This window comes from Numida meleagris, chromosome 1 (genome assembly GCF_002078875.1).
Source record: "Numida meleagris isolate 19003 breed g44 Domestic line chromosome 1, NumMel1.0, whole genome shotgun sequence".
Taxonomy (NCBI): domain Eukaryota; kingdom Metazoa; phylum Chordata; class Aves; order Galliformes; family Numididae; genus Numida; species Numida meleagris.
The window spans coordinates 128,405,238-128,432,834 of record NC_034409.1 but is presented as its reverse complement, the minus strand read 5'-3'; the positions used below and the strand labels follow the sequence as shown (position 1 = coordinate 128,432,834).

Genomic DNA, 27,597 nt, shown 5'->3' with positions numbered 1-27,597 from the left:
TCCATTTTTCACACCATCTCACCAGCAAAAAGACGGGATGCACAAGAAGCCGGGAGGGGGCCCAGCCAGGACCACTGATACCACCATGGCCAAACGGATATCCCATACCATAGCACATCATGCTGAACAGTAACACTGGAGAGAAGGAGGAGGAAGGGGAGTCCAATTCAGAGTTACAGTGTTTGGCTTCAGTTACACATGCTGGAGCCCTGCGGTCCTGGAAATGGCCTGCTGACAGGAAGCAGTGAATAAACTCTTTATTTTGCTTTGCTTGTGCTGGCTATTTTGGCTTTACTTATTAAACTTTGTTTCAATCTGTGAGTTTCTCACTTCTGCCCTTCTGATTCTCTTCCCCATTCTGCTGGGAGGGTTTAAGCGAGAGGCTGTCTGGATGGAGCTCAGCTGTCTACCAGAGCTAGATCATGTGCGAAGCCAGTACTCCTTTTGAAGATGAATCTGATGCCAAGAAAAAAAAGGGTCCCTTTATTAAGATAAATTATTCACTTCCATCAATGGAAGATCATTTATCTACATTTCCATTGCTTAGATGCTCCAGTTGTGGCTAAGGACTCCGAAGCAGGAGATGCTGCACAAACACAGAAAAAGATGAAATTTCCATCTTTGCAGACGATGCACAAAACAGAAGTCAGTAAACAGGGCAAGAAGTGGCAAAGAAATCACTGATCAGCATAGTAACTTCATATCAGGAAGGCACACATCTAAGTGATAAAGACTACCCTACTTACCTAAGAGTTCACCAAATGCCCATTACTTCCTTCAATCTACACTATCATTACACTTTGTACTTGAAAATTGCTACATCAATATAACTCAGATAACTCAGAGCAGAGGAGCCTACGGCTCCTCACAGGGAGCAGAGGGGCAGCGCTGAGCTCTGCTTTCTGGGGACAGCGACACGGCCTGAAGGAAGGCATGGAGCTGTCAGGGGAGGGGCAGCCGGGGGTTAGGGAAAGGCTCTGCACCAGAGGGCAGTGGGCATGGAACAGGCTGCCCTGGACAGTGGGCATGGCCCTGAGTGCTGGAGTTCAAGGAGCATTTGGACAGCACTCTCAGACATAAGGTCTGGATTTGGGGTGGTGCTGCGTGGGGTCAGGGGTTGAAATCATTGATCCTCGTGGGTCCCTTCCAACTCCGGATATTCTGTGAATGTATGGTTAACAGTGGATGGCAAGGCAGAAATCCCAAGAATTCAAAATAACTATTTCCTTTGATATTTATACCTTTGTGGTGGTTTGATCATGTCTGGCTGCCATACACCCACTCAGCCTCTACCTCACCCATCCTCATCAGCAGAACAGGAGGAGAAAATAAGATGAGAAAGCTTGTGGGTCAAGACAAGGACTGGGCCACCACTTCACCAGCTACTGTGATGGGTAAAGCAGACTTGACCTGGGGAAAAACAATTTAATTTACTGCCAATTAGTAACAGAGCAGTGAGAAAAACAGACAAACACATCTTCCCTGCCCCCTCCTCTTCTTCCCAGCTTCAACTTCACCCCTCCATTTCTGACTCTTCTACTTACTAGTTCTCTTGTTAAGGAAAAAAAGCCAGCAAAGTAATAGCATACAATCACATCACAGAAAGTGGTACTTTCATGTCTCAGGTATCTAAAAATAATTCATTCAGTACGTAGCTGAGGTACAACAAGGAACATCACACACTGGGAACAAAATATAAACAAAAAATACTAGTAAATCATGAAATCATGTCTACAAAAGATTTCAGAGAGAAAACTGTGATATTGCTCAGTTTGATTTAGGATTTCATGCCCATAAGGCTGACCAGTGAAACAGACGCTGACTGAGGTCTGGACTCAAACAGATCATCTTTCTAATACTGAGCTTTGACAGTGCTGTTTCCATGGATTAAAACTGAACAGAGCTGGAAGGCGAACCAGGCTTGGTTTTACCTTCATGCCCTGTCTTTTCAGGGCAAAACCAGGACTTTCACCACTTTCCATAAATGGAAAAAACTTTCCACTATGGAAAACATTACCATGTAGTTCTGTTTTTCTCGTTAAGACGCATAAATAAATAAGGTCAGCAGTCTCAGCAAGTCCCAGCTGTAGCCTTGGAGCAAATATTATTTTCTCAGTAGGGAAGAAGAAGCCCGCAGACAGGCTGGCCGTTGTGTGAAAGTCACATAGCTCAAACTAATGGAGATGGGCTTTTGCATTCCTGACAGACTTTCCAGCTGGCAAGCACTGCTCATTCAACACGTGGGGAAAGCCAGCCGGACCCAGCTGTGCCCACAGGACCACTTCGACTGTGGGCAGCCTGCACAAGGCACGGGTTGCACAGGGCAGGGTACACACCAAATGAGGTCAGCGGGACCTGCCCTGGGAAACTTGCATTTTTAGGAATCCTGTATCTTCCTTTGGGAATTATGAAAAACACAAGCAACAGACTCACAAACTTCATCCCAATGATGCACGGAGTTGATATTGCTTGTGGTTTTGGTCAGCACAGGCCCATGTTCAAGAAAGCACTTAGGGTCACAACTTCCATTAAATCTGTTTAAAAGCTAACTATCGAATCTCATCAGTCTCCTACACAATGCAGATACAGACAACTAATGAACAAATTGTTCTGTCATAAGATAGGGATCCTGCTGGCAAATTTTAGAAGTAAGTCAACATGAAATCTGAAGGTCTAAACTCCCACTTGTGGTCCCTGGAGGGGCAGAGTTAATGCAATCCATGGAAGGGATGCCGCAACCACAACCACGTATCTACCTCAGAGTTAGTAAAAACTCTCAAGACTATATTGACTGTATCGATTAAGCCTCTGCTTCCCAAGATGGGGTGAATAGATATGAAGTTCACATGTGGACACTTATTACCACAAACACTTTTATTTACAAGAGAGGAGGCCTTAGGTGATTTGATCCAGCAGTCCTCTGGAGAGAAATGCCCACATCTCCCGCTCTTTGAACAGGGAGAAGGACATGCCCTTGCAGGGGTCCTTTCTAACTGGGAGAGGATTGCTCCACTGAAGGCCGGTGCCCTGCAGCAGCACCCATGTTTGCCCATGTTTCCTGGAGCTTCACTGAGCAAATGCACTGAGCAAAGGCTCAGGCAGGCCCAAGACAATCTGTGTCTGGGCTTTTAACTAGTCTCAGCCTTTTTTAATCTTTTCTCCTCAACATATATTTTTCTACTAATGTGTTTCTCTTGTTTCCTGGCAGGCAACCCCATGATCTTTTCCTTTTAGGGTGAGGCTATCAATATTGGCTGTCCTGTTGTTCAGCCTGCACTGATATTAGACAAACCTACCCCAGGTGGCTACTGGTGGAGGTCTCCAGGGCTTCATACCAAGGTTTCCATCACACAGGTCAACCTAGCACTGCGTGCATGTCTAGCAGCGGAAGAAAGAGCAGAGCACTCACAAGCATTCCATCCTTGCTCACAGCACATTGCTGGCAAGGAGATGGGCACGCACCCCAGCCCTCTCATCTCTGCCTGCGTGCACTGTGAGAGGCTCCGTGCACTGGGTCATAAGATGCAGTCGAGAAGGACACAGATCACAATGGCAGCCTTTCAGCTCTGGATTCTGAAAGGTGGCATTGACATCCTGCCTGGCGCTGATTGGCTCCACCACAGACCTTAGCCACCACAGCTGTCCTGCACCCCAAGCACTGCCTGTCCTTTCAGACCAGGAAGGTACCGGACAGCCACAGCTTGCTTCAGGGCCACAAGGGGAGGAGAGCAGCATCCAGAAGATAGAGAAAGGGCTGTTTGGATAATTCAGTGGCTTTCTATATAAATTGTAATTACAAGAGCATACACCCTTTTATGCATGAGCACAGACGTCAAAACAAGCATGAGACAGTAGTCCTTGCATAAGGGGAGCTTCATTTTCAAAAGTCATTCCACATCCTTAGGGTTAATCATAATTCAGCTGAGGAAATTACAAAGATAAACCATCATTTAGGCTGATACCCAATTTCCATAGAGAAACAACAACTGAGTAGCTCCAGCACCCTATCTCTCAGCACCTATGCCTGCACATCTATTCCAGAATAATGGCATTTGCCCCTCTCCCATTCCCCACGCAGCAATGATCTGCAGTGGAGCAAGAGAAATAATTACCCCAAAAGATTAATTTAATTTCAGTGTTAAATTGGGTTATGCTGTCATTATTTCGGCATCCTGGGCAGAGCAGATGTTATGTCTATAGCAGATTTGAAACCAGTTTGCTTAAACTGGGAAGTTTTCTGAAATTTTGTAGAAGAATTTTAACAGCAGTTCACAAGAATTTTTTCTTCCCAAAGTTACTTATTCTTCTCTTTTAATTCTCTTGATAAATACGTATGATTTATAGAGACATACTTTATATACGATTCTGCTAGGAAGGTTAGAATCATAGAACCATGAAGGTTGGAAAAGACCTCTAAGATCCTCTAGTCCAATCCCAACACATCCCCACCATGCCCACTGACCGTGTCACTCAGTGCCACATCCACACGGTTCTTGAACACCTCCAGGGATGGTGCCTCCACCACCTCCCTGGGCAGCCTGCGCCAGTGCCTCACCACTCTTTCTGAGAAGAAATTTTTCCTAATATCCAACCTGAGAGTTGTAATGTTATTACACATAACATATCCCAGCCCCATTTCCCAGAATAAATTCACCAGGTTCTGCAGGGTCTAACTCAACAATTAAGAAAGCTGGTGAGATGAATTTTCCCTCCAGTAACCTTAGTGCATAGCTGGCTCCCATAAGCTACTATACATGAACATCTCACCATAAACCCTTATCTACACATCAGACTTGAACAGAGGTGTATTTGACAAGTCACTGTTTCAACTCCATAGTTTTTCTTTCTGACTTCTTACTCTACTGGGAAGAGGAACATTCTCATCTTTGGGAATGACAGAGAGATCTCATATTAACACCAACAGGGCTGTTAAAAGCTCCAGACTCAGAAGTACCCACTGGCTTCTTTGGGCTTCTTCTGTTTTTCTATCTGCCATATTGGTTGTTTTTTCTTGTGCCAATCACAAATTGACAGGTCTCTTCAGCAGCTAACTCATCATGGTTAACACGGGCCTTTCACTTCTTTAAGGGTCTAGTATCCTGTGGCAGAAAAATGCAGAGTTATAATGAATGTTTAACAGTTTAGTAAAAACTCTATTGCCAGTGCAAATCCATCAGATCAAAAGCTACAGCATCTCTGCATCATCACAAGGGGCATTCTCCAGGGATCACAGCCAACCTCACGTATCTGAACTGCATGGAAATGCTTGTCTCTGATGAATGGATTTCCTCACACGTGGTGCAAGGGGGTTGGACTCTATGATCTCCAGAGGTCCCTTCCAACCCCTATGATTCTATGACTCTATGACTGGCAACCCAAAGTACATCTCAGTGGTAGGAAAGCATCATTTCACTTTGTGACAATTCATAACTCACCAAATGAAAGTTCTCTGTCATGCGGAAATCCCAGATGCCCTTGGGAGCTCATCTTCTGGAGACTGCCTACTCAATGCACAGCTATGGAAAAGAATCTGAAAACCACAGGATCACTGAAAGGATGAGGTAGGAAGGGATGTCTAGAGGTCACCTAGTCTAATTGCCACTCAAGCAGGACCACCTAGAGCAGGTTGCCCAGCACCAATTAGGGCTGACAGTGGCATAATGAACTTAGAAGGCAAGGACACCTTTTTAAGATTTTTGTAAGAGTAAGGGGATATACTTTCCATCTATTCCCACTGCCTTTTCTATCACAGTCCTGCAAAATATAACACTAAAAGGCATGAGCAGTCAATATGTACATCATCACATTAACTGCTCAAGTCTGCAAGTCTGCAATTTGTGGTAGGATCTTCATGGAGGACCCCAGTGAGCTCAGTGGTTACACCTTGTTCTAACCTAAACAGAGAGACTTAGATGACATTCCCTAATGTGATAAAAGGCAACTCAAATTCTTCTTTCAGTCCTGCACCATCTTTCTTGCCTGCTTTTCTTCTCTGCCCTTGGAATTATTTATTTCATTCTTCCACCTCCACACAGTTATAGCCCCTTCTCAGAACAGTCATCCCCAGGTTGACTTCTCAGGTGAGATGATGTTTTAACCCAGAGCAGATACCTTGCAGCCCCACCCAGCACAGTAGTAGTATAATTACAATGTTTATTAGTAGGATCTGCCGTCTTCTTTGTGCAAGACATGTTACCGAAATCTCAGCAAAACGACCTCAAGACCAGTCGAGTTAGTGAGTGCTCAGTATTTGCAACTCACCTCTTTCTTAGCAGCAGGTGGAAAGCTCTGAAGTGTAGAGAGAGCACTGACTGCTGCTGCAGATATCACTGTCTCAGAGCAGCTCTGAGACCACAAAGTAACCTGAGTGTCCCAGAGGTGCCACAAAGCAGTTGTTTCACCATGTCCAGTAAGGCCTGGCAGTGATTGTCACTGTTGTGTAAGAGATAAGATGATGATAATACAGTCTGTACCACTTCCAAATGGAAAGAAACAGCTTGTACAGCTATCTTTCAAATTAAATATCCTGTAAGCAAATTCTAGCAGAATTCTCCCCACTTCTGTCTTCAAAGCCCGGCATAAAGCGTATCCCAAAGCACACTTCAAGTGCATTTCTGTAACCAGCAACTGTAAAAAAACATTTGCTCAAACTGTTCTCCATTAGTCATCCTCCAGCTCCTTGATCTTCGGAGAACAATACCCAGGTTAACATGAATTTCTTTAAAAACATATAAGCGCAGTGCCATTTGCATTTCTTGCTTATGAGTATGCTGACTCTTGTGACACAATGTGACCAAAACAGTTGCAGCCACCACTGCTCTTTTCCCACTAAGCGCTCACCATTGAGGTGTTCCACAGACCCAGCAATGTGTGTTTTACTGGACTGGTGAACATTGGTGCTGTTCGTCCTTGCTTCCTGTTCCAAATGGCAACCTTCTGTAGGTGGGATGAGCTGGATCTCTGCAGTGCACTGGTTGGTAGGAATAACCCATCAGCCCCGTCAAAGAAATGCATGTAGCACTCCTATGAGACTGCTTTTATCAATGCAGTCTATGTGTTGAAATGGCTTTTCTGTACAATGCAGGAACTTTGATCTCCTGACTCCCAGTCCTGTGCCTTAACCACAAAGGAAGCTTGAAAAGCTCCCATAGACTTCTCCTCCTCCGGTCATGCCCATGCACGCGTTTCTTAACAGCATGGCAAACTGTCCGGGCTTAAGCAAGGCCATCTTGAATTTGGATTTTTGCACAACGCACTAGAAAGACAAGTAACCCGGCCACAGGATGGCATCTTCCCACTGATGTAACCAGGCCCCACACTAGAAAACTCACAGCAGCTTTCTATGGATTCCATGACACCTGGTATCAAACCTCACAAACAGATTAATAATATGTATACGTAGTCATTTGATCAAGTTTGCATTGGTAAAATGTGTTCACATGACATTACATTATCCATACCACCTGGGTGTGGAATTTTGCTGTGACAGCAGCAACCTGAAGGACTCCCCAACCACACATGGTTATCCCTGAGATGGAGCCTGGAGGAGGGCAGGTATTTTGCAAGCTATTCACAGTCTCAGGGAGTTGCTAATGAGGAATTACAGGAGGGAGTCAAGGGCGGGGTCATTGTAGTGGTGTTCGCTCTCCTCTGCTCCTGGTTGTCCCATCTCACTGGGCCAATGCAGTTGATAGCAGGGATACCTTATGCACCAGAAGGAGGAAGTGATTTCATCAGAAAACCACCAAGAGCAGCCTTGGGACAGAGGATTTCAATGCAGAAGTGACTCTTCAGGAAAAATAAAAATAAAAATGCAATGGCTTAACCCACCAGCTGCTTCCAGAGCTGCTTTGAAGACTGCCACGTGCTGCTTTGTTGCTCCACCACTTATTTTCTGCCCTGAGGCTGACAGGTGTATCCACATTGCTGTCTGAAACAGAGCTGGCCGCAGAGGGTCAACAGCTAATTTATATGTTCAGCTACATTGTGAGTCCATAAAACACAAACACAGATGCAAGGAAGGCACAGGAAGACTCCTGAAGCACTGAACTGCAGCGCATCTTTACCTTCCACCACAGGATAAATCCGCAAGCCCCGATGGAGACAGGGAGAGCATGGGCAGAGGAGCTAGCACCTGGTTGAGAACAATGTTACCAAAGAAGAGAAGATCTGCTTAGCCAGTGTAGGTCCACTCTGGAATAGCTGAAAAGCTTCAGTGTCTTCACTTAAGAGGATCTGATGGGATTTCAAGGTTTTTGTCAACAGTAATTTGGAAGTCTCAAGGCACCTTGGTTAGAACACAGTGAAGAGAGTGCCATTACTGTCTGTCCCACTCACCAGAAAAGTATTTTAGAGATAAAGAATAAAGCATTGCAGGAATAACAAACAAGCTGTAAGGACTCAAGAAATCAGTCTGGGCCTTACTGAGGGTAGATCAAGTATTGCTAGATCATCACCAAGAGACGTCCAACAGGGTTCTTAAAAGTTCTTATTGACCCAAATTCACGATCTGCTGAGACAGGGCATTCGGGTGGAAAACTGCCTACAGTTAGGAAGTGGTGATGATGAGTGAATGTCCTGTGTTTCTACTGTAAGAAACCTATTTCTTCTAAACTTTCTTTGGAAAACCATGGATAATGGTCATTTCCTTTTTTATCCCAAAGTTTTACACACTGAAAGATTCATCATGGTGCTTTTATCCAGCATTTCTGCATCAGATTAGAGACCCTCACTCTTCAATCTCTCCTTCATCTGTTTTCCAACACCTCCAGAGGCTTGCTTCCATCTGTGTTTCCCCCAGAGATGATGTTGGTGTCTTAAGGAATACTGCAGATTATCCCAGACAAAGCTTTTTTATCTATCGGTTTAAAATAGACTTTTTCACTCTAAATAGTGACTGAACTCCTTGGAAGAATACTTCTTTTCGCAACTGTTTCTTGTTGCTGAGTTGTTTGGTTTGAGGTCCTCGAATCCTTCTCTCTGCTAGCATTGCCTAAGCAAGAAACTCATCCAACGTGTGGCCCTGTACTACAGATAAAGGATTACGCACAATCAGGACTTCTTGGAGAAGCTGCAGGCCACACCTTCCTTTACAGACATCAGGTATCAAGAGAAGCTAGGGGTTCATAGATCAGGTTTGGGCCACAAAGGCCGAACATATCAGAACAAGTGTTAGGAAAATTATCACTTGAAATTACGGAAGGAACTCACTCAAACAGATCAGCTTCTGAAGCTAAAGAGCGTATTTTCCTGAATGTAGCAGTGAAATACTTTACAAGGAGAAATTAATTCAAATGTGTGTCTTCTAGGAAGACAAATCACAGCCTCGTCTACTTGGTCATTCTTTTATTTCTCCCTTTTTTGGATCTTCAGACCAGTGTACACTGGTTTTGGAAGAAAAAGCAAGGCTTTTCACCAGTGGTGAGTATATGCAATTGACCAATGAGAACAGAGCTTCTTTTCATTTGACGCCGACCCAGTTACAGAACAGACCTTTAGATCCCACTAGAGGATTTTCTGTTATATCATGCGCATGACTCCACACCCTCCAAACAGAATTTTCAAAATGCTGCTGCTGAAACCTTTCTCAGGGCGTGATGTGAGCACACAGCACCCCAACTCATCGGAGAGAGATGGTCGAGAATTACCACAGCAAGAAAACAACGGAGACAATGCTGCTCTGTGTTCATGGGAACTCCTTGCACAGTATGGCTCTCTGGGCATCAGATGACTAAATAGAAGAACTGATGAATTTGCAGATATGCCATCAGTACTCCCATTTGGAACAAACAGGTAAATCAGCATGCTCTTCTACAAGTATTTGGAGCATCAGGTTATCAGCAATGTGTGTGTCACATTCAGAGTTCAGTTGCTTTGCTGCAGTTTTAACTTCGGGAAAGGATACAACTCAATGATAGAATAACTTTTCCATCAATTTTACACTCTTGAACCCCAGTCAAGCAGAAAAAACATGCTGGGACATTCACTTAAAATCGTACTCCTTAATTACAAGATTCATTTGAAGATTAACTTTGAAAGGCAACATCCACAGTAAGCTACACATCTGAACATTTTCCCTGAACTATATATTTGAAAGTGAAGGTACTCTACCAATAAACTTTTGAAAGCCACTACTTCCTTCTTCCTAGAATTGTTGGATAGTTTAGTTCAGTTCTACACACGATCTACTGATGTTTCCATAATCTAGGATGTTTTCAGGGGAGGTAGGTACCTATATATGCTGGCCTGAACGTTTCTTTGACTAACATAATGGTTAGGTACAAATACCACATATAAAAGCAGCACAGTTATGCTCCCTACACTCTCTCAGGGGGCTGTGATGTCCTGTCTATACCCACAGGCCATTCAGCAGCCACAAAGTGGTTTTAGAAGAATCAAGAATTCACCCAGGAAGTGAAGGAACTTTGAATATGAGAAGGGATTTGTCTTTTATTCTCCTGCAATTTCCTGTTGGTAAAGCTTTATAATAAATCCAACTGTCTTCTGGTCATTTGGTTTTACAGGGAAACAACAGACAAAGGAGGAGGAAAAAGAACACTAGCACTTCACTCCTCTGTTGCAAGGCTGCTTCTTTTCCTTCTCAGACTTCCAATCTGCATCCAAAAGCCAAGTAAGAGCAATTCATGTTGTTTGACTACTTGAAATAATGACTTTCAAGAGGAAAAACTGGCTACTCAGAAATGTTTCGAGTCAGGCCATAGGTGACGAGCATTGTAAAAGAGGGACTCTTTTGTTAGGATAGAAAAGCAAAGAACGAAGCTTAAAAATCTTACTTTATTACTCCACAAATTACCAGTATGAGCTGCCATCTTACAAAAAAGTATTTCCTTTTTTTCCTTTTTTGGGGAAGAAAAACTGACATTTGTGGTATGGGTTTTTGGTTTCTTTTTCCCCCCCTTTAAGTTACAAAACTTCAGCGTTTTACAGTAGCTCATACACTCCTGAAATGAGGCTTGAATTCAAGAATGGCAGTTGAACACAGCCTCAAGTCCTTGGGCTTGCGGCATTTGGACACAACTTATCCATCGCCATCTCCTGAAAAGAGGGCTACAGCATCTCTGTGTTTGAGCTGGATGCCTGAAGGGCTCCTGTGTTTCCATGGCAAAGGACATCAGACAACCACACGAGCACTACCATACCAAATTCTCTCTCCACTCTACCTCAGGATATTCAGGGGAAATTCAATTGAGCAGCAAAGGTAAAAGAAGTTGCTTAACGTTTTGAGGTCTTGCATATTTTTTAAGGCTCAGAAAAGGCTCAGCTTTTTCCATCAGCAGAGAAAATATAGAGGAGAGAACAAAGGCTTGGGTTCTGGAATCACCACCAAGACACAGGATCAGGACAGGGACAGTCACCACAGGAGAACTTCAGCACTAAATAGAGGTCTTTAAAGCTGACAGATTTCAAAACTCTGGCATTTTAACAACAAATTGTTTCATCGCTATTTTGAAATATCAAGTATACCTCAGGAAAAGTCATTTCATGATCACAGTTAATACTTAAATTTACAGAAGTTGGAATAGGAGCCATATACAAGCACTAAAGAATTAATTCTCAGTTGAAGAAGGTTAAATATTTGCATATAGCTATCCTAATAATTAGTGAAGAAAAGCTCCACATTCTACTCATTTTGAAAGTAAAATACTAGTGATCTGGCACAACTAACTCTTATTTTCCTACTCTGAAAACCTAGTGCACTCACACAATACTGCCTGAATGCCACTTGACTTCAACAAGTTATTCAAAATGTTTAAACTCTGGACTCACATCTCATGGTTAACCTTGTAAAATACTCTGAATTTCTCAGGGCAATGCTGCGCGCATATTGTCATACTCTTCTACTTGAAAGCATTTGAAGACATCCATCCCCTGCATTTCCTAAAAAGCAATTTTTTCCTAGGTGTACAAGAACAAATTCACCATTACCGACAACAGCAGCATTAGGAACTGCATAAACAAAGTGGCCATAATCACTGCTGTTAACATGTTGTGCAGACTTACTCTGAGTTTACCCTTTTTCTCTACTACTATTGACATATACTGGTTGAACAGCAGCACGTGACAAACAAATGCAAACAACAGGAACATTTCTTAGTTGAGCTGAAGTAATGTTCATCCCACTGAACAGCTGGCTGACCATGAAAAACACATACTACTTTTTTTTCTGTGGCAGATTTTTTATTTGGAGGGAAATTATAACTTTTGCATTTACATGGCACAAATTATATACAGTACACTTTCCATGATAAGAATTATGATGCTGTTCACAGAAAGGTATCAAATTTGAGATAAATAATGCATAAGCTAAAATATACAAACCAGGGGTGGAGGTGAAACTATTGGCCATTTTTATTATCTATAGAAGAATTTCAAGGAGTAATGTTAATTCAATGTTCAAAAAATTTTAACAAACTTCTAGTAAAGTTAATTGAAATATTTATAATTCCATTCAGTTGTTGCACAGTATTTCCAATATACAATCAAGAAGATGCACAGAACACAACACAATATGAAAAAACCTACTGCACCCACAAATTAAAGGTTTCACTGCCTTTTGGATGCTGCACTACCTTATTTATATAAACATTTACAACACTTCAGTAAACACAAAGGTTCTAAATGTAGTGCAGCATTATGGGGGGCCGCTTTCATCTCTTGAAATAAATGTTAAATGCCCATATACTGTGCCATTTATTCTAAGCTGATGGTTTAAGCTGTCACCCTTAATTCCTACCATGTGTAGCAAACACTCTTTCCCAGCTTTCAGAAGATTACCATTCCTGTGACTACACACTCTATACTCTGAGCCCTACGCTGTTCTTGGCTTATCATTTCGGCATTTTGCCTCAGTGCTTGTAACAGCTATCCCTTATGTTATTTCTGTTTTAATGCCCTGTTAAGTAGTCCTGTGTAGAGTCTGAAGCAAAAGAATCTGCATCTTCATTATCAGAATCATCACTACTGTCATCAGCAGCTGGCTCCCCTGTCAGTGCTATCCGGGCATAATCATCAGTGTCTATAGACTTGCAAAAATGAATGGCGTATTTCAGTTTTTCCTCTAGTACTTGCTTACAGGAATACCTGGGTAGCTTCAGGAGAAAAAAGCAAGTGTATGACTCAGGAAGGAAATGGTCTGGAGGATTATATTTATCCAATACCTGTCAAAAACAAAGAACACGGTATTTTTAATTTGCTGTCCAAACCACAAATAAATTCTGACATGATCCCTGTAAATTTTTTTTAAAAAGCATGTTAGATTGTGATACTGCCATTTCTTAAAAGAACAGTGAAAAGACCAAATTCATCTTCCCTACACTAAGCAAATAAAAACATAAGCATAAGCTTCTTTGATTATGAATATGTAATTGGGAACAATCTAAGACAGATTCCGTTATTCTAAAAATACCAAAACACGAATTGAAGACTGTGGTTTTCAAATTTAGCTGAAATGGGTGCTGAGCTGAATGAAGTACTGAACAAAAGCAGAAAAGCCAGTTGATGACAGTGGAAAAAAATTAACATCTAAAGAAGCAAATAGCTGGGAATCAAAAAGAATAGCCAGTTGCTCAAATTAAAAACAGGAAATAAAGAAAAAGAGAGAAATATTTATACATGTTTTACGTCTTCATTGAACTGTCGAATCTATAACATAATTTCACATCAGTTCAATAAAACTGGCCTGTTCTCCTCCTGTTATATCATTGCACTGTTTTTGGCTGGTACAGAGTTAATTTTCTTCACAGTGACCAGTACGGTGCTGTGTTCTGGATTTGTGATGAAAACAGTGTTGGTGACACACCAATATTTTAGTTCTAGCTGAGCAGTGCTTACATGGAGTCAAAGTCTTTTCTGATTCTCATGCTGCCCTGCCAGCAAGGAGGGTGGGGGTGCATGAGCTGGGAGGGAACACAAGCAGGACAGCTGATTTCAACTGACCGAAGGAACATCCCAAACCATATGACATCATGGTCAGCAATAACAGCTCAGGGTAAAGTTTGCTGGGGCCGCCACTGCTCAGGGGCTGGCTGGGCATCAGTCAGATGATGGTGAGAAGTTTTGCTTTTTTTAGTTTCTTCCCTTCCTCACCTTCATCACCCAACAATTTATTAAACAGTCTATCTCAACCCAGGAGCTGCCAAACTTCTTTTGCCTTTCTGATTCTCTCTGCACCATCCCACCGGCAAGGCTGGAGCAAGCAAGTGGCTGTGTGGTGCTCAGCTGCTTACCAGGGTTAGATCACAGCAGGCATGCTACTTCTCCCCCACAACCAGCTATATAAAATAAAATCCCCACACCCCATCCCACACACCTTACCTGAATAACAAAGTCCCTCCCTCTAAAATCTGCAATAGTTCTGGGCAGCCTTGTTCTGCCCCATACAAAACGTAGAAAGAGAGATCGCTCTGTATTGGAGAATGACTCCATCACTTCCCAGAACCACTGTATCAATGAAGCAGTTGGTTCAATGCCTTTGTAAGTTGCTACAGATTTCAGAAGATGAAGTGGAATATCTGGGCTTCCACATACCTGAAAAATAAAATACAAAATACTAAATACTAAAGTCAAAATACTAAAAAACTAAAGTCTGACCAAATCAATTGCAGTTGATTTGTTTTCCCCCCATTCTCTTGAAATATTTAATCAGCTTTTACACTGACAAAATTAACGTTCAGATATTTGAAGCGCTGTGCAGAGACTCCTATTACAATAATACTAAACAGATATCTTGCCCTCAGGGGAAAATAATGAACCTTCTTTTATCTTCCTGAATCACATAAAGAATCAAACGATTTACCTGGGAAGAATACAGGTCTTGTTATCTTTCACCAAATTGCATAAAGAACTCAGTAGGCCATAGGGTTGTTTTTTCTTGGCTGGTTGGTAAGGTTTTTTGGGGGGAAGGTGGGGTAGTTATGGGGTAGATGTATATTTCTTTTTTTTTTTTTAATCTCCACAAATCATTCATTACATCACTGCTCAACTATATAAAAAAACAACCTTTTGAACACTAAGAAAACAATTAAACATGGCCAGCAGGGAGAGGGAGGTGATTGTCCCCTTCTACTCAGCTCTTGTGAGGCCCCATCTGGAGTACTGCGTCCCCCAGCACAAGAAAGATTCAGAGCTCTTGGAATGAGTTCAGAGGAGGGCCACTAAGATAATCAGAGGGCTGGAGCATCTCCCCTATGAAGAAAGGTTGAGGAAACTGGGCTTGTTCAGCTTGGAGAAGAGAAGGCTCCGGGGAGACCTCATTGTGGCTTTCCAGTACTTGAAGGGAGTGTATAAACAGGAGGGGGGATGACTGTTTACATGGGTTGACAGTGATTAGTCAAGGGGAAATGGCTTTAAACTGACACAGGAGATTTAGGCTAGATATCAGGAGGAATTTTTTCACACGGAGGGTGGTGACACACTGGAACAGTTTGCCCAAGGAGGTTGTGGATGCCTCATCCTTGGATGTATTCAAGGCCAGGCTGGATGCAGCTCTGGGCAGCCTGGTCTAGTGGTTGGCAACCCTGCACACAGCAAGGCGGTTGAAACTAGATGATCTTTGAGGTCCTTTTCAACCCAGGCCATTCTATGATTCTATGATTTTCTAATATTTCCTTGAGCAAAGTGTTCACAATTACAAGTGAGCACTGTAAATCGCATTATGTAGGGTTTATTATTCAAATTTGGATTAATAAGATATAAGTGAAGAACAGAACTCATTTTGACAGAAGTAGAAAAACAGAAATTGATACCATAGTTTCGAGTTCATATCCTGTAAAGAGCGAAAGCAGTGGAACTGGAACAACACGGGCCATCCCCTCACGAACTGCCACCACTTGTTCATCAAATTCATGCAGTCTGCAGAGACATATTTCCAGAATTTAAGTGAATGCCATTTCCAGCAATTATTTGAACTATTGTAATATTTAGGAAACGTTATGCTTTCTCCTTAAGTCTCTAGCTATGTTCCAAGGAACACTTATCACACAAGATACTTGACCTATACCAGTTTATCAAACAATCAATACTGCACAGCACATATCTCACTGTACGTATCCCAGTATTTTTGATACTTTACTTCCAGTATTATTCATATATTGTGCCTGGAGAGAATAGAACAATACCCCATATTGAAACACCATGCTCTTGGGAAAAGAATGTCTGTGTCCTCAAACATTCCTAACACTAGATAGACATTATGGTAAAAGAAAAATAGGTCTCAGGTAAAACATGATGTGCGAGGAAAGGATGTACCATCTTTTCAGATAGTGATAGATGTTGCCACCCGTGATTTTTATTTTACCTTTTTTTTCCCCTGTCGAGTTCATTTTTAAGACACTGAACTCTGCAAAGCAGAGTTTCACATCACTGACACATCCTGTCTTCAGGCTTGTCATCATCAAAATAAACAAAGATCTCAGGATACACTTTTACTTATGCATCCACATTTTCACACGGATTCTATTAAGATGCCAGATTTGCTCTCAAGAGATTCACATAATTAAAAAATTTGGTATTAAAATGTTTTTCCCAAAAGATTTCTTTTTTTTAACTGTTAAATGCTTTAGAACTGCAGGTGTCCTTTGAGAACAGCCAGAATTTTCAAAAGAATAGAAGTGTTTCTTCAAGGTAATGTAATTCTTTAGGACCCATTTGATATTTTATATGGACCTATAATTTATCCATCACAAATGATATTCCTGTCTACTGTCAAAAACAGCTTTAAGTATTGGGTCATAACCACTTATAGCAAAAATAAAATAAATAAAATAGGAAAGCAAGGACTATAATTCACAGTCGTTGGCAGATACTGCACTACAAACTACTAAGTATATATAGTGATGAGATAGTCTTGCACAACTGTCCTCTAAAACAGACGATTGTGGTGAAGAGAATAAAACAGCTATGAATCAGTTTTTTGCCAAAATTATCTCATCTCCATAGTTTAATACGTACAATGGCTACTAGGCTCATTGTTTCACTTAACAAGATGCCAAAAGTTCAGTCTACTGGTCTAGACTAGATATCTTGGTATCTAAGTAACCAAAGGCCCACGTTCACAAACGCTGAACAACCACTTCCCACAGAGTTTAGTGCAAAGTTCAGCTTTTGGCTCCTATGGATGAATTTAGTTTTCTGCACATAGACGTCAGGCTTATTTTATGGTGTCCAGGGTATAAACATTTTATTTTGCATATTCCACTTTATATGAGAACAGGAAAACAATTCAGCTGGGACCGCTCTTTACTTGGTTAGATTATCTTAGTGGTCTTCTCAAACTTTAATGATTCAATTGATGGTACAAAAAAAAAAAAACACAACTGTGAGAGTAGTAGTATTGAAAGTGCTGTTCACAAAGAGCTAAAAGAACAAAATACATAAAAGAATGCATATAAGGTAAGGCTTCAAGCCTAATACTTTTAAAAGAAGATGCTTATTCATTTAAATAATTAGAATGACTTATTCAACAAACCTGTAGTTTATTGCCAGCCTCACATATTCAGCTCTATTATCCAGTGTAATATGAGTGTACTTGGAACTCAGCTGAATATCTTGACCACTTGCATTAGGCACAGTGAATGGAAGACTCATAGCTTCAAACTCTTCTGATGTAGCTTCATTGTCTCGAATGTACATAAGCCCAGGAATAAAATCTTTATCAACCTTTTGAAAAAATATGCCTCAGTTAAAGTCAGTTTATTAGCACCTTACAACAGTGTGTCCTTCCTACCAAAAGCATGACATCGTGCACTGTCTGCCAAAAGCATTCTGTCAAATGTCTGACCGTAACTCATCTAAGTGAATTCCAAAACAGCAAAATGGCTTGGTATATTACACTAAATTTCATTATGCTGAAATGTTGAAAAGCACACGTGTTCTGGATTTCAAACCTTTCAGGGAGCGTTTGCCAAGAAACTGTATTATATAAGGAAATGGATTTAAAGCTTAAAAACACAATCAACTCTACAAAATCCAATGGTTGTTTTGGTACAAAAGAAATCTCCTTACTGACATGTAAAAGACTCAGTACTTTTACAGTAAGTACATTTCCAGATGACAGTAGTTGAAAACGAACTCTTCTTTGTAACGAAGACCTAACTCTTAACTCCACATTTAGTGAATTCAGTAAACAGAAATTGAAAGTTTGTGATTCTCAGCACGTTGGCACAAACTATTTTCAGTAGTAGTTTGAACACATTTTCAGACACTAACAGTTATGGAAACATTTACTGGCAAGAAAGAGTTTGACTACAAACATTTATCTTAGTAGTAGTCAAATCCATGAATGGATTTGAGAATGCTCTCAAATTCAGAAAGGTTATTTAACTACTTTAGAAAGACTTACATTTACAGTTGTAACAGTGAGTACAAGTGATCCTTATCTACTAGCTCAGAAATGTGAAAGGTCAGACAAAACACTACAAATATGCACAGCAGGGAAGCCAATCACCAGAGAACCCCTTATGTTAGAGTCTGCTTGTCTTCTGTAAGTTATACGGAAACAAAATACTTACCTCACTGAGATCAGCAATTGTTAGGTTCATTCCTGCAAGCTGTTTCCATACCGGTTCAGCCAGGTTGAGGCTCAGAGGGCTGCCGGTCCGGATAGCAATACCCAGAAGTACACCTGCAAGTTTAAATAAGGGTGGAGGTGTTTGTATTACTTTTTTTTTTTTAATAGATTCCTAATATTCTGAACATGTAATGCAAGTCGAATGTCACAGTGTTGCTAATTACCCAGGAAACGGAACATGTTCATATGTAAGAGAGACTTGGCAGCAGGATTTAACAGGAAACAATCTCTGTTTGCTCCAGATTCATCTCTTCCATTTGGTGTCACAATTAACAGAGGGGTCAGCCCATTCTGAAGCTCCTCACACATTTCTGCTATTGATTCACTGTAACCTCCACCGCAATCATCCACAGATTCACCTTGGAGAAGAAAACAGGCTCAAAAATATACATTCTTTCAAAAAACGTTCACAAATGAAGTCTTGAAATGGACTGGATCTCCTCCTACATGGATAATTGTGTAAACAAAAATTTACTAAAAGCGACATCTGTTCTTCTGAAAACACCTAATGTTTTCTTTTGCAATTGGATTTCTCCAGTTCCTTGTAAACAGTTATTTCAGAAGATTATCAACATACCAGAGTTTCATAAATATGCTTATGACAGAACTTAACTACCACTTTTGTTTTAAATACTTGTCAAAATAAAACAATAGCGATGGGAAAGAGAGTCAAACCAATGTGACTCCTACGTGTCATTTTAAAGTAGATATATTTTATGTATTTTACATACCGTAGATACAGTGCAGCCTCAATCTAAACTGTATTTCATCGAAAAATTCAAAGAGACATGCAAATTGTGAAAAGAACGATGAAGTAGGAGCAGCCAGTCTGAATTATTTTTAGATTCTGACAACTGAAAAATAGGTTTAGGTTTTGCAAATACCCATCGTAAGTAAAAGTGTTGCCTCTGGGATTTGAGGACAATTATAACCTCATTTCCACTAATCTTAAGGCTTGTTTGCAGATTTTTTTGTTGCTTTTGTTGGCTTTTAAAAATTATTTTAAAAGGTTTTATTATTTCCTAACATTTTAAACACATTCCTCTGCCTACACACTGTTTTACTGTACCCTTTCCTTTCCTCAGGTCCTTCAAAAATAGAGAAGAAGCCAGTAAAGATAGATACAAAATAGTTGAGGCAAAGATGGCATGAAACGAAGAATCCTCTTACCAACAAACTTGACTTTCCAAACACGATGAGGAAGCAGAAGGCTGTCGGGGCTGAAAGAGCTCATTTTAGCACACATCTGTCCAAACACCGACTTTGTGCCATCTGGTCCAGCCAGTCCACCTTTACTCCTAGAACGCTTTACCTATAAATTAAACACATGATAAAAGTCACTACAAGAACGTATTTCAGACAGCATCCCTGTGCAGATCAGACATGAAATTGATATTTATAACATTAATGTGTTTAGTGAAACATTTGTAGAGGTCTACCCTGTGTTTTGTATACACGTATATTACATAGAGAGTAAGAGCCAAGCTTCAAATTACAGCACCGCAGTATTTTTCATTGCTATTTCATATCTAATCATCCCTGGATATAGACACTGCAGATTCATACTACATATATTCAGCATTTAAAGGAAGATGAAAGAATTTAAGATTTGTAGCTATTAGGAGGCCAGAACTATTAAAGAATGGCTAAGAGTAGAAGGGACCTCTGGAGGCCAGCTGGCCCAGCCCCTACTCCAGCAGGGCCAACCAGAGCAGAGTGACCAGGGCCATGGCCAGGCAGCTTTTGGAAATCTCCAAGGAGGAGACCCCACAGCCTCTGAGCAGCACGTACCACTGCTCCACCACTCACACAGCACAGGAGTGCTCCCGGTGTTCAGAGGGATCCTCCTGTGTTCCAGTTTCTACCCGTTATCTCTTGTCCTGGGCACGAGGAGCTTACTACTTAGCTCCACACTCTTTCCAGCCTCCATTCAGGTGTATTATACTCCTTGATAAGATACTCTGATCCTTCTGTTTTCCAGGTTGAACAGTCCCAGATCTCAGCCTTTCCTCATAAGAGAGATGCTCCAGTCCCTTCATCATCTTTGTGGCCTTTCTGTTGGGCTCCCTCCAGTACGTCTATACCTCTCTTGTACTGGGGAGCCCAGACTTAGACACAGTGTTCCAACTGTGGTCTCACCAAAGCTGAGTGGAAGTATCACCTTCCTCAACCTGGTGGCAATGCCTTGCTTAATGCAACCAAGTTTATCATTAGTCTGCATTGTCACATTGCTGGTTGATGTTCAGCTTAACATTCATTAAGACCCCCAGAGCCTTTCCCACCAAGCAGCTTTCCGGTTGGGCAGCCTCTAGCCTACACTGGTGTATGGGCCTGTCCCTCCTCAGGCACAGGACTTCACACTTCTCTTCACTGAACCTCATGAAAATCCTATCAGCCCACTTCTCCAGCGCACTGATGTCCCTCTGGATGGCAGTACAACTCTGGTCTATCAGCCACTCCTCCCGTAATTATGTCAGCAACAAAATTCGCTGAGGACACACTCTGCCCAATATTCCAGATCATTAATGAAGATGTTAGAACAGGACTGGACCCAGTACTGACCCCTGCAATATGCTTCTAGTTACTCGCCTCCAGCTGGACATTGTGCCACTAACACCCGACCCTCTTAGCCTGGCCATTCAGGCAGTACTCAGCCAACCTCACTCTCTGCTCATCCAGTTCATACTTTTAATCAGGATGTTCCCAACAGTTGAAAATAGTGTCAACCTAAACACCAAGCAGAAAAAGACACTGGTTCCAGGTTAAGCTGCGTGCCAACTTCCACTAGGTCTTATTTCTGTGACACAGCTGTTTAACTGTGATTACTGTAATTATCACTGTAACAGAAGAAATTGGCACAAACATGAAAATCACAGTATCTGATTATCTAGGCGCTTCCACCACATCCTGTGCTGACGTAAAATGCTGAATGACTGTTCCGAATAGGTTGATTGGACCTTAGTAATTTTACACTGAAGAGCTGGAAACACATGAAACAAGTAGGGCACGTTCATTGCAGCTAGACAGAATGATTCTTACCAGCTCTACTGACAATTCTGTGGGCTTTCTTCCCTAGAAAATGAACTCTATGTTCCCCCAACCACCAGTACCTTATTCATTTTTAATTTCAAATGGCTCACTGTTCATCTGTCTCCACTCAGCATTTTATCTGTTCATCTTGGAAGCAAATGGAGAGACAGGAAAAGTTTTCTTCCTTTATTGGCGAAGAAAGAGATAATGATTTGGTAAATTTGTTTTTTGTTGGGCTTTTCGTTTGTTTTTTGTTTTCCCGGATTGCAATATTCTTCTCATGAACTAACTTGTTTTAATTTAATGGATCTCTAAGGAATTTAGATGCCTAAGAAATATGAAGTTGAGAAGCTAAGAGTCTTCTCTTGAAAAGAGTAAGTATGAGTAGAAGGTCTGCAAATGCAGTAGCTCATTCACTGTTATTTCACGTCTCAAACTGAAAATACGACTTAAGTGACAATAAAATGGCAAACAATCTAGACTGAAGTCAATAGGAAGGCATGCATATTTGCTATTCCTATAGTACATTTAATTTAGTACTTGTTCACTAGCAACACAGGGCTTGCATTTAACCCGGTCACATAGATGCTGGAATAGTTATGACTTTACTTCAACAAAATAGCGTAAGAATGTCACAAGGGATTATCGACGCTTCTGCTAGCACTGAGATATTTTGCTGTGCTAACAAAAACGGTTGTCCATATTAAAATTTATTAGGTTATTAGCAAAGAGCAGAACTCTTCACTGAAAAACAGCAAAATTCAAATTTGTTTAGGCCACATTTCACCACCAGTGTTTTAACTTTTTATTGTAGAGGTCTAGAACATGAAGCTTTGCTCTTGTTTCCAAATTATGTCCTTTAGGGATGTAGTATGTAACCTGTGGAATCTTTTTTACTGAATAGGAAAAGCAGGTCCAGACATAATTCTTATTTAGTATGTCTCACTAAACACAGATTATGCAATACAAACTATTTGAAATAGAGGTCTAGCATTCCTGCTGTTTTTTAGCATAGAACGCAAGTTAACATGTTGACTAGGCCTAAAAAGAACTTTCATAAAACAGTCCGCCATCAGAAGACAGCAGCTTGTGGGAACCCAACTTTTCCTGGACCACAGAGAAACGTAGCAGCTCACTAGCAGCATACCGCAATGTGTGGAGGAATCAAGTTCAAAAATGTGCCTCAGTGAATAATCAGTTATTGTGAGCAGAATCTCTGCAACGAGGGGGAAAAGGCACTGAAATCAATCTGTCATCTGCTTACAGCATTTTTAAGTGATGAAGACCAAAATTTAAGTTCTTTCTCCAAATCTGAATAACAAGACTTTCTATTTCCACTAAACATCCTCAGAGTACCTAGAGAAATACTGATCATCCTGTGGGACGATCTCCAATTTCAGCCTGGGAGAAATGTATTATGTCAAGCCACATACTTAGGGACTAATAAAAGTGTTTAAGAAAAGATGATAGTTTGTTAGTTGGAATCTGCTAAGAAAGAGAAGAAGGTACTGTTAACATAGAAGACATCTATGAAGAAAAGAAACACAATTCAAGGATATGTCATGAAATCAATTTCCAAAAGCGGATAAGAAGTATCAGCATGATAATTCCAAGAGCACAGACAAGACATCATCTGTACCTTGAGTTTTCAGTTAACTATGCTCAAACTGAAATGGCACCAAAAAAATAGATTATCAAAAGATCAGAAGTACAGAAAGCCCAGTCTGCAAAAGCAGACAAAATAAAAGCTTAGCTTGTTCAATGTAGGAAAAAGAAGGTTGATGTGTTCTTTAAAAGCACATTTGATAAGGGACAAGGCAATAACCAAGAAGGAAGAATGTTATTTAAACTGAAGCGTAACACTTGCAAAAGAGCAAAACATTCACTCATTCATGTCTTGTATAATTTAATATATCCAGAAGTGCAACATTCCTCCCAAGACTGCAGAAGACATTGAACCAGGAGATCTTTGGCAATGCTAAGAGCACACATTCTCCTTAATAACTAAAATTTGCTTGCCTTTTAAAATGAGGAAATTCCTTTCAGCTTTTGTGATACTTTCTCACTTATCCAATGGCAAGGTATGATTTAACAGCAGTAAGAACATCTCTGCCTAAGTGTCTTAAACATCACACTGTCCATTTGACACCACTAAATACTAGGTACATCTGATTTATTAGTAAGAGGGTCAAGAAATTAGCTTGAGCGCTGGAGCCCCCTACACCCATGTTGGTTCATTTGGCAGCTTAATCTTTGAATATTTCTATCACACCTTTCTAGAAAAAGACCCAGGTGCTGTTTTGAAGCATTTCACTAAAAGACTATCCCCAGACAAAATTGCACTGTTTGGATTCTTTGGCATTACACAATCCTTCAACAGTGTGCCAAGTGCATTCAAGCTTGTCCTCATGCTTGCTCTTACACAAGTTGGACAGCTGCTATGTCCAGTTCTGGCATTTCCAAAGAAACCACTGAAAAAGAAGGTTAAGTTCACAAAATACAAGGCCTGCTCCAAAAGTAATGCCTCCTATTTTATTATGCTAGCCCATAGATGAGGCAGATGGCGGTGGTGATGCAGTAGAGGTTGAACTTTCTCACAGTATTCTGTTACATTTTGTTGCCATGTGACAGATGGCAGCAGAGGGGCAAAGTGCATATGAAGCAAACGTGTGTCACTGAACTCCACCACATGGAAAAAAAAGGCGCTCGCTGACATTCATTGATACTTGCTGAACATGTACGAAGACCAAACAGTGGATATGAGCATACTGAGGTGGTGTGGGGGGTGTTTCAGCAGTGGCATGAGAGATATGAAGGACAAGCCATGTTCCAGATGGCCATGCACAGCTGTCACCTCCACTGGTGCAGATTTTTACCAGTGCAGCATGCAGGCTCTTGCTCATTGCTGACAAAGATGCACAGCTAATGGTGGTGACTGTTGAAAACCAGTGTTTTGTGCTGGGAATGTTCTCTATCAAATACTGTTACTGTGCTTTTTGAAGCTGTTGTAGTTTCCATGGAAATAAACAGGCATTGCTTTTGGAGCAACCTATGCATTTTGAAGAACAAGTCAGTGTCTGCACAACAACTTTAAATTAAAATCTTATCCATTTATTTTACACAATGGAAGATGAAGAAGTGAGTTGACTGTACCACATAATTTACAAACTGTAAGAAGTATCTTTTGACAGTAAAGGAATTTTCAAGTCTAACCGCAGCTGAGCTCCCAACTACAATTAAGATGAAAACTCTGTAGCTGTTTGAGACTCCATAAAGCAGCTTTGAATCATTACTTAAAGGATCAAATAGTTTCATTCAAATAGTTCTTTCATTCAATACTTTTCATTCTCTGCAAAAACTAACTCAAGAGATTATAACCCACATTTGGTACTGTATAAGCAGGGCAGATTATAAGCACAGCCTTTTTTAGTCTTGGCTAAATCTAGGAAAAACTTGTATTACAAAATATCTCATTTCCTACAGAAGCTATGAAAATTAGAGCCTCAAAGCTACCAGTTTTTTTCTAAATTTAAAGACAGACTGAATTAATGAACAGGAATATAAGAGAAACACATCTTTAATAATTAAAACAACAGTAGAAGGACACTAGGAAACAAGCTGAAAACCCAATCACTTGTTTCCAGTTTAAAGCTAAATATTTGCACTGCTTATTCTGAATTCCCCTCCAAAAATAAAAATAAAAAGGCAAGTAGTGAGAAGATTACTGGCATTTCCTCCAGCTTCCCAAATTACATATTAAAGCAACATATTTTAATCACATAACATTACCAGAAGAAGTTTTAAGAGCCTGTGAAAAATGGCAAATGAGTAGAAAGTATCATCCAGCCAAAACAGAAGGTATTTCAGCTCACTGAGAAATAATTATTCAAAGTTTTTGCAGTTTCTCGATTCTAACTTCACAAAGGAAAGAAACACGAGGATTCTGTAATACCAAACATCAGTCCATTCAAACAAAAACAATCGTTTTAGTATTCTGTTACAGAAATATCTACAGACCAAAAAAAAAAAAAAAAAAAAAAAGCCTTATCTGGCCTAAGGCACAACATTACATTTTCTAATCGCAGTGATAAGGAAAAAAAGCCCTTTTATATCAAACAGTTCAGCAATCAATATGATCACATGCAATGACCAGGACAAGAATCAGCCTGTTTCTTAATCATATTGAAGCGCCTTCTTCCTGTTCCCCCCATAACCCTTCACATCCTCTGTTCTGAAAGCAACAGTGGAATAATTCATGTGACCATGTTGGAAGGTAAGAAAGGCATCAGAATCACAGCTCTCTTGAATCATCTAATACAGTGAATTTTGAAAAAGCAATCCTTTGTCAAGCAGGACATACTTTGCTCATTATAGTCCAAATCATACACTGATAAGTGTTCCCTTCCCCCATACATCTACAGTCTGGATGAAAACATACTGAAAAGAAAACAAGCTTCTTTGTTTTATCCTCCAACATAAATCCAACTCCTCAGTACTGAGACACCAAACAGCTGAAACATGAAGGGATCTGACGAATGTTGAGCCACTGGTGGCTAAACACATATATTAAAATCAAATCTTCAACTTAAGATACCTGTATTCTATTGAGCTCAACAACTGGCCCATGCTGACGATCTCTCACCATAGTTGCTTGCACAACCTTTCGGAAAGCTGCCTCCTAATAAAGGAAAATACAAAAAATTTAGTAGTAAGATTGTAATCAAATAAGAAAGCTGCACATATTTCACAGATAAGCACACTCTTAGTTCAATTCAGGAAAAAAAAGAGTTCAACAGAACAGACAAACTGATGCTACAATACTATTCTTCAGCAGTTTTCTCCTAAGTACATCACAAAACACTGGAAAAGGCATAAAGCCCTTGAGTCTTTCTTTAGAAGACATGGCAACAAGCCTCAAATACTTTTGAAATGCTCAAAAATAAACAAATAAGAGCAACAGAATATAAAGTTGTGAGATTTTAGTTAAGGAGCATGTTATTTGGGCTAGTACAATTCACACCTGAAACATCTGGAACACTAAAAACTAAAGAAAATCTCTCCTGTATCACACAGAATTGTGGCTTGAAAAGTTGTACTGCATCCAGATTCAGTTATTACTAGGCAACCAACGTGCTACTGAGTGTAAATTAACTTATGCTGCACTAATATATGAATGTAATTAAAAGTTGGAAAAAAAAACAATCAAGAAGTCAAAGGGGAAACCATCCTGCTAGGGAAGGACATAAATAAATAAACAAAAATAATTAAATTTGCACCAAAAAAAATTGTATCTGAGTTTCTCTCACTAAATATTTGAATCCAATTTTACAGTTTCAGTTTCAATAAAGCTTTAAAAACACTTTGGTGTTCGTTTTTTAGTATCTCCCATCAGGATGAGATCAAGATGCCTCTCGTAGCTGAAGCAAGAAGGCCCCATCCACAGGGTCCATCCTGGTCAGGCAGCCTATAGCAGACCCCAGAGATCCTTTATTGGTCTTATCAGTGATTTTAACCCACAAGCTCTCTAACTGGCCATGGCTGTTTCTCAGAGCTCTTCACAACCTATCTGCTTCTTAACACAGACGTCAGATCCCCTCCCCTCTTGCTCTGACTATCCCATCTAAAGAGCGTATGGCCCTCAGTTGCAGTATTCTAGCTGCGCAGTATATCCTACCATGTTTCTGTAATAGCAAAAACAACATTTACAATTTCTGGCATCCCTTATGAATGCTTTTGACATAAAATATAAGATAAAATGTGGTATCAGGCATATCTGAAATCTTTCAACAACTGTTCTGAACACTGTAAAGCAAATGACATTGAATATTCCTCCTACACAGAAACTCCCGTACTTAAATTGCATAAAGACTCCCATTAATAGCATTAAGATGTCTAAGTATCATGAATAGAATGGACTTCTCTTTTGCTCTTCTAAAGTCTAGGTTTTGATGAAAACTTGCGGTCTTCTCTTGGCTAACAAA

General features: G+C 40.5%; 1 protein-coding gene across 5 annotated transcripts in view; it reads right to left on the bottom strand.

Annotated features, from left to right (window-relative positions):
• HERC2 (HECT and RLD domain containing E3 ubiquitin protein ligase 2) overlaps positions 12,177-27,597 on the bottom strand; it is a 110,950-nt gene continuing 95,529 nt past the window's right edge. For all 5 annotated transcript variants that reach the window (XM_021412211.1, XM_021412244.1, XM_021412227.1 and 2 more), the window contains 8 exons: positions 26,211-26,294; positions 19,757-19,898; positions 18,751-18,945; positions 18,528-18,640; positions 17,486-17,676; positions 15,765-15,870; positions 14,335-14,547; positions 12,177-13,178 (listed from right to left, as the gene is read on the bottom strand). In XM_021412211.1, coding sequence (XP_021267886.1) covers positions 12,906-13,178; positions 14,335-14,547; positions 15,765-15,870; positions 17,486-17,676; positions 18,528-18,640; positions 18,751-18,945; positions 19,757-19,898; positions 26,211-26,294 — 1,317 coding nt within the window. In that variant the 3' untranslated portion in view covers positions 12,177-12,905. The remainder of the gene's footprint in view (positions 13,179-14,334; positions 14,548-15,764; positions 15,871-17,485; positions 17,677-18,527; positions 18,641-18,750; positions 18,946-19,756; positions 19,899-26,210; positions 26,295-27,597) is intronic.